At 41.8% G+C, this 8,185-nt stretch overlaps 1 protein-coding gene across 1 annotated transcript; it reads left to right on the forward strand.

Moving 5' to 3' along the window:
• Window positions 1-3,788: 3,788 nt before the first annotated feature.
• Window positions 3,789-4,283, forward strand: LOC136829612 (uncharacterized). Its single transcript, XM_067088459.1, has one exon. The coding sequence runs from the start codon at window positions 3,789-3,791 to the stop codon at window positions 4,281-4,283; it is 495 nt and encodes a 164-aa protein (XP_066944560.1).
• Window positions 4,284-8,185: the final 3,902 nt, after the last annotated feature.

The raw sequence follows: 8,185 nt of genomic DNA on the forward strand, positions 1-8,185 counted from the left end.
CTCTTGCAAATAGAAATTGCATGTTGCAATGTATATATATATATATATATATATATATATATATATATATATATATATATATATATATATATATATATATATATATATATATATGTAGAATCTACTGGTCACTTTTACCAGACACATGTAATTCAAATAGCCACAATGACCCTCTTAACTTCTCGAATTCTTCGCGCTTTTTTGGATGTGCTTGTTACTACGAAGCCGTACATCCAGACGCAAGAAACTGAAGACTGTGATTGCCCGTCGCGGGACACGAACCCGCGTCGCCTTAACCACAAGGAGGTCACATGTACGGTTTTGTAGTTACAAGCACATCCAAAAAAAGCGCAAAGAATTCGAGAAGTTAAGAGGGCATTTTGGCTATTAGAATTACACACACACACACACACACACACACACACACACACACACACACATATATATATATATATATATATATATATATATATATATATATATATATATATATATATATATATATTTTTTTTTTTTTTTTTTTTTTTTTTTTTTTTTTTTTTTTAGCTTAAAGAGTCATAGAGGGGATACAGTTTTGCTAGGCCAGACCTTAGTTGTACTGTTCTTAAAACCCACTTTTCTGTGACCTCTGTACTGGCGGGTCTATTGTCATTTCAGGTCAGACCATGGGTAGGAGGAGTTTTGAAGCAAACAGGAGAAGCTGCCCCAGCGTCATCAGACTCCCTGCAGACACCTTGAGAGCAGGGCGCATAAGCCCTCTCTCTCTCTCTGAGCTCACTTTGTCTCTCTTTGTTCAACACGAAGGAGAAAATTGTTATTCCAAACGGACAAAGGAACCGTATGCAACTGATCAGTGCATTAGCTCACCCAGCGGTAAGTCTGATTATGACAGTTACTCCCAGTTCTCTTTCCCTTCAACTGAAACTCATTTTCCTTGTTCAAATTTTCCCCTCTTAAACAGTCACTGACTAAGAAATCCTAGTAAAACATATCCCATTTATGAAGTCATCTATTAAGTACAATTATTGTTGTCTAGTGAAGTCACATAACTTAGCGTCTATGGTGTTAAAAGTATTATTCCTGATCTAAGAATCATCCCTTTGTGTTTGTATTGACGAGTGAGAGTTTCTGTATTTCAAGATTGTTATCTGGGTACGTCTTTTCCAGAATTGTGTACACCTTGGGCCTGAAAAAAAATCCTCTCTCTTGCAGAAGAATCTGCATCATCAGTACCAAAAAGCCTCAATTCAACGTTCGTTTTAGTTAAATGCCCTATAAAGCGTTTGAGAGGCACACGAACCTGTTGCGTTCATTTCTATGTAGCATCGAGGTTTGTCTTAATTAGGACTAATATTCTGAGCTGCTGTTAGCTCCTGTAAATAATCCATTTCATTTGATTTTACTTTTTTTGTTGAAACTAGTTTTCCAGTAAGTCTGCTGAATCAATTCATGTGGTTAAGAAATAAACCTCTATTCTTTATTAACTAGTTTTCCGCTGGTGACCTTATCTATTCAGTATCTGTCCATTAGAGATAATTTTAGCCTTAGTTGACGGAACGACGTGGGTCTTAGGTAAAACAAGGCACTGTAAATCCACCTAACTAATTATTAAAGTCATTAAGGAATGACCCACATAACACACACACACACACACACACACATACACACACATATATATATATATATATATATATATATATATATATATATATATATATATATATATATATATATATATATATATATATATATATATATATATATATATATTATATATATATATATATATAACATTTGTTATCCACTCTAACATTTGTTATCCGCAAACATTAGGCTACAAAGGTCGCTAAATATCAAATTCGTTCTACTAAGGAAATGTCACTGAAGGGGAATTATAATTGTTGAATGATTTGCCACCTGGGAGACTCGAACTCTCGACAGTACATATCGACAACTGTCGGTCGATTTCGCTAACCTCTCTTGACAACCTAATGGTTAGCGACGTCGACTGAAAGTCCTCCATATGTACTACTGGGCACTCGAGCCTCCAAGGTACCGAATTGCTTAACAATTACAATTCTGCTTCATTCATATTCCCGAAAGTAAATGTTCACAAAATACATAAGACAATATTCCCTTATGACTGATTCTTTCCTCAATAAATACCCCTACATACAAATTAGCTGAGAATCAAGTACCCCTCCTCGAACCTTTAACCAACAACGCCTACACTCTTTGGAACTCCCCGGATTTTAAGAATGAGATCCTTAAACAGGACTCAGACCTTTATATGGTTAGCTATGATGTCAAGTCATTGTTTACTAATGTTCCTGTTGAGGAAACTATCAATATTATTTTAAACAAATTATTTCCTTACGAAGACTCTATGTTTCATCATTTTAATAAGTCTCATTTTAAACAATTTCTTGACTTGGCCGTGTGGGACACGGTATTTCTTTTCACGTGCTTTTATTTAACTTGACTTCCGCATCTGTCTGTCTGTCGTCTTGTAACTCAATTTTCGCTCTGTCCCCTTCGTCCAATGGTCTTGAAATTTTGCATGGTTACTCAATCCCGATGACAATACAACCTTACAACATCAGTAGGTCAGCAGTGACCTCAAGTGACCCTATAGTGGCCCCTTCCAGTATCTCAAGATTTGTATGAAACTCTTCGGTTTTTTCACAAACTCTTTGACTTGGTAGAATTTATTTTCTATATAACCCGTCCCCTTCCCTCTTCCATCCCCCTCCTCTTCCTGCTCCCCCAGTACACGATCAAGTGTTAATTTAGCTGTGTCCTCCCCTCCCCTTCCTTCCCCTCCCCCTCCCCTTCCTTCCCCCCCCGTCTCCCATCCCCTACATCATCAGTGAAAGCCTCCAAACCGCCTTCATCCGATTGGCACCCCTCATGTCCCACCACCCAGAAGCATGGTTATTTAGGGCAGAAAAGATTTTCCGCACAAAGAAGATGACCTCAGTAATGTGGAAAGCAGACGCCATCCTCGAATTTCTGCTGGATGATGTTTTCGAGCAGATAGCAGGATGGCTCAAGGAACTATAGGCTCCCGTCACTTACGACATCCTAAAGGACCAGCTGACCTTATCCTTCAGTATGCTGCCCACCCAGAGAGCGAAGAGGATCTTCAATCACATGGGGACACCAATAGTTGATGAATAGCCGTCGCACATATATAAACAACTGCAGAGACTCATCACCCTGACAGCCAGGGGTGGCCAAGCCGAGTTGTCATGGACCTCATGGGGGAGGTACTCCTCACCAAACTTCCCTGCCAGACAGTAGCAGCCATGCCCAAAGCCTCCACCACACCCATAGAAGAGTTCCTGGTCATGGTTGATGAGGTACACACAGCACATAGAGCAGCAGACCCCTCACAGCTGGCATCAGGAGCACCTTGCACTGAACTGTCATCGGAAAGCGAAGAGGACAGCAATGCAGATGAACCAGCCGGCCCCATTTGCAAAAGGCGTTTCCCCAAAGAAGATGCCAGAGGAAACCCCACAGAAGAGAGAAGAGCCTCCAGGGGCATATTATTATTTCACTGGAGGTTCAGGAACAAGGCAAGAAAGTGCGACAAATGCTGCCTATTCTCAAAAAACACGCAGTATGGTCTCACGGGTGACCCACCCATACTAACGACAGTGGGGAGCAGCCAGGTATGAAATAAGAATGGAAACATGCTTCTTCCTAAAAGATGAATGGTCTGACGCTAAGTCCCTTGTGGACATCAGAACTTGCAGATCTTTCATCCCAGCCAGACCAGGCGAATGAATCAACCCAGCCCCCCTAACCTACAAGTATTGACAGTCAGCGGATCGCCACTGACAGTGTATGGAAGGCAGGAGCTGAAAGTTACCTTCGATTGGAAAGACTACAACTGGTCTTTCATAACAGAAGACGTGACAATGGCGTTGTTAGGGGTGGATTTCCTAACAGGTCACAACCTGCTGGTCGACGTTGCAGAAAAACAACTGGTTATCAAAGCAACACAGAACTCACCTCCTCAGAAGCCAAGCGCATATCCAACAGCAAAAGCAGCATCACATTCCAAAACCCCCCCATCAAAAATGAAAGAATTTCTACAAGAATATGAGGACGTATTCAAGCATGACTTCAAGCACGACCTAAAAAAACCAGCGAAGCACAAGATCCACCACCACATAGAAACAGAAGGTCCCTCAATCCATTCAAGATTCAGATGTCTGGCTCTGGAAAAACTAACCTACGCAAAAAAGGTATTCAAAGAAATGGAAGAAGCCTGAATATGCCTAAAGATTCCAGCCCATGGGTGTCATCCCTACACATGGTACCAAAAGCAGACGGAACATGGCGCCCTGCAGAGATTACTGATGGCTGAATGTGAAAACAAACCAGATAGATACCCACTACCAAATATAGCAGATAAAACAAACAAAATGAGTGAAACAAAAACATTCACTAAGATTGACCTGCTAAAAGGGTATTTTCAAGTGCTGGTAGCAAAAGAAGACATCGAGAAGACGGCAGTCATCACCCCATTCGGCACCTGCACATTCAACTGCAGCTGCTTCGGCCTCCGTAACTCAGGGGCAACATTCCAAAGGTTAATGGAAGAAATATTTGGGGACTGCCCATTCCATGTAACATATTTGGATGACATACTAATCTTCAGCCAAAACCTCAAGCAGCATCTCACAGCATCTGAAAGACGTGAAAACAGTGTTAAAGAGACTGAAAGCAAACTGTCTAATAGTAAGTGAGGATAAGTGCAATTGGGCAAAGAAAATGGTAGAGTTTCTGGGACACAAAGTTACCCCAGATGGCATCAAACCTCTGCCGGTAAAAGTGAAAGCAATAACAAATTTCCCAAAACCAGCACCAGTAAAATCAGTGCAAGAATTCTCTGGACTAATAAACTATTACCACACGTTCATTCTCAACATAGCAAAAATAATGAGCCCTATACATTAGTGTCTCAAAGGAAATAAAAAACAATTACATTGGGCAGAAGAAGATAATGCATTTAAATTAGTAAAATAAGCAATAATGTCTGCAACAACACTAATATTTCCTTTAGCCCACAGATCCCTCACACTAACAACCAATGCAAGCAACACGGCGATGGGCGCCGTACTTGAGCAGGACACTGATGATCATCACCGCTCACTAGCCTTCCACTGCAAAAAGCTAACAAAAACAGAGCAGAAGTACTCAACGTTCAGCAGGGAACCCTTGCAGTCTACAAAGCAGCCCGTCATTTCCACCACAAGCTCGAGGGATGACAGTTTGTGGTGACAGACCAGAACCACTCAGCACGCCTTCATGAAAACAACAACAGCACCTGTCAGCAATAGCCGAGCACTCCTGCACCATTAAGTACCTGAAGGGTTCATTGAACATTGTGGCAGACACCCTGTCAAGAAACTGTGTCAATACCCTCTAGCTTGGGATATTCTATCCCAAGATCGCAGAGGCACAGAAGGACGATGAGGGACTGCAGCGATTGTGGCGGATAAACCTCGCCCTCAAATGGAGAAACCTGTCAATCGACAGCAGAATGGCGACCATCACCTGCAAGATGAGTACCGGACAACCTGCCCTTACTTGCCAGTGGGACTGAGAAGGAAAGCTTTCGGCCTTGCCCACAACCTATCCCACCCATCAGGCTGATCAACCATCTGAACAACAACAGAGCAGCACATCTGGTGGGGCATGAGGAAGGACGTAAAGAGTGGGCAAGAGTGTGCATCCTGTGCTAAATGTCAAAAGTCATGAGGCACACAGAGAGCGGGATAGAAGAGTTCAGAACAACAAACTGCCAACATGCCCAGATACAGGTCAAAATAGTAGGACCCCTACCCACCTCAGAGGGGTACAAGTACCTGTTTACAATCACAGACAGGAACATGAGGTGGCCGGAAGCAATACCAATTCGGCAACAGACAGCAGAGAACTGTGTCAGATCCCTCGTTGATTGGGTCAGTAAGCACAGAATTCCCCAGATTATCACCAGTGACAGGGGCACTAACTTTACCTTCCACCCTACGGAACACCCTTGCTGACAGTCTCGGGACAAAAATCATGCACACAACGTTCTACAACCCTGAAGCAAACAGGATAATTGAGAGGTTGCACAGATCGCTGAAAGCCTCTCTCACTGCCAGATGCCAAGGTGGAAGTTGGAGAAGAGAGCTGCCATGGGTCCTGCTGGAACTCAGGACAATGCTACATGAAGCATTCAACGCATATCCAGCAGAAGTCCTGTATGACCAAGCATTAACATTGCCAGCAAACGTTTTTCGAGAAAATACAAGCCCAACAACAACATCCGACACCAGAAAGGCGACAGAAAAATTGTTAGTGGCCAAAACAACCTACCAGGCAAATAGAAAAGTGTACATCCCCAAAGATTTAAAGAATGTAAAACACGCATTCATCCGGGGGTTGATGCACACAGACCCCTCCCTCTCCCCAGCATACTCTGGCCCACACAGAATACTCCAAAGACGACCAAAAGCCCACCAGATTGACCGGTTGAAACCAGCTCACATACCGGACACCAACCCACAGGCGTGGGCCTCTCCTGGGGGGAGGGTACTGTAGCCATCAAACAACCATGCGGTCACCATGCGACCGAGAGAAACACAGATTCTCGTGATAATGTTTTATGAAAATATCTCTAACATTGTTATCACCACCTTTCACGTATTGTTATCATTCTGTATATTACTATGCCAGCTATTCAACCATGTACAGTATATCTATTTTAGATTCAAATGTTTTACATCTAAGCATCTGTCATTTTGCATCTATGAAGAAACACAGATGACCAGAGTTGATTCCCTTCCTCGATCTGTCAAGAGGTCGGGACTACTTTGTGATCGGAAATAATGAGTAAAAAGCCACAATAATGTAAATGAGAGACTGTATTTTTCCAAAATACAAAAAGGATGAAACGGCGGAGCTTTCGACCGTTCGCACAACGTTCCTCTTCAGTCAACTCAATAAAAATACTTGCTTATCTTAAAAAGACAAATTAAAAGATAATTTTTTTTTTTTTTGTCCCCCTCATCTCTCCCCGCACAGGTTGTCCAAGTGGCAATTGTCACAGAAACATCAGGCGCCGATGCTGAAAGTCGTTCACCACCCACGAATCACCTAGTCACTAGTAATGAGCACCGAACGCTCTAGCAACAGCCGTTAAGAAGATCACAACAGCTGGCTCGCAGATACGAGGAAACAGCCATTACATAACCGCTATATTCACGCCGAAAGATTATTCGATGGTTTCCTGGACTGTCACAAAATTTTTTTTCTTCTTTAAATTTCTCTTTTTAAGATAAACATGTATTTTTATTCAGTTGGCTGAAGAGGACCGTTGTGCAAACGGTCGAAAGCTCCCCTGTTTTATCCTTTTTTATTTTGGAAAAATACAGTCTCTCATTTACATTTATTGTGGCTTTTTACCCATTGGTAAGCTTCTGACCTGAACTTGCGTTTGTACCTCACTTACAGCAGAAGTCCAATATACGGAGACCACGGGCAGACAGAAAGGCACATGAACAGTCAACAGCATTTATTGTGGGCTTTCTTTTCAATGATGATTTCCGCAGAAAAGTTATAAAGATCATTAGCAAAGAATTGTCTTTGGTAAATATTAAGCTTATTCCGAAAAACCCTCTAACGCCAGGGTCTCTTTTCAGATCTAAGGATAGACTAACATCTAACACCATTTAAAAATATACTTGTCCCAAGTGCGAGCCGGGAACCTATGTTGCATGTGCGAGAAGGCTACTGAAAGTCTGCGTCTGTAGCCACCAAGGCATCAGTTATAGGACAGGATGCAGATTGTCCAGGCCTGAACTATCAAATATTAGGAATCACTCTGCAACCTGCAAAACGCTTATTGATATAAAAAAACTGAAATAATCGCCTCAGCCCAACACGAGGGCGAGCTTATGACTTTAGAGTCAATTTTCATAAAAGGACTCGTTCCTTCATTAAATGCCCAGACGTCTTCCACACCTTTCTTTATTAGGTAATGTTTCTGTTATTCTGTTCACTTCCTACCAGTTTTACCTTTTTACGTTTAGTCACTTTTTAGCCATGTACTGGGCGGGTTTGTTATAAAGTATTTTAAGAAATGTATTTTTATCTTTATAATTTTATGTAGTGACGTTCTTTT

Source organism: Macrobrachium rosenbergii, chromosome 44, assembly GCF_040412425.1.
Source record: "Macrobrachium rosenbergii isolate ZJJX-2024 chromosome 44, ASM4041242v1, whole genome shotgun sequence".
NCBI classification, from domain to species: domain Eukaryota; kingdom Metazoa; phylum Arthropoda; class Malacostraca; order Decapoda; family Palaemonidae; genus Macrobrachium; species Macrobrachium rosenbergii.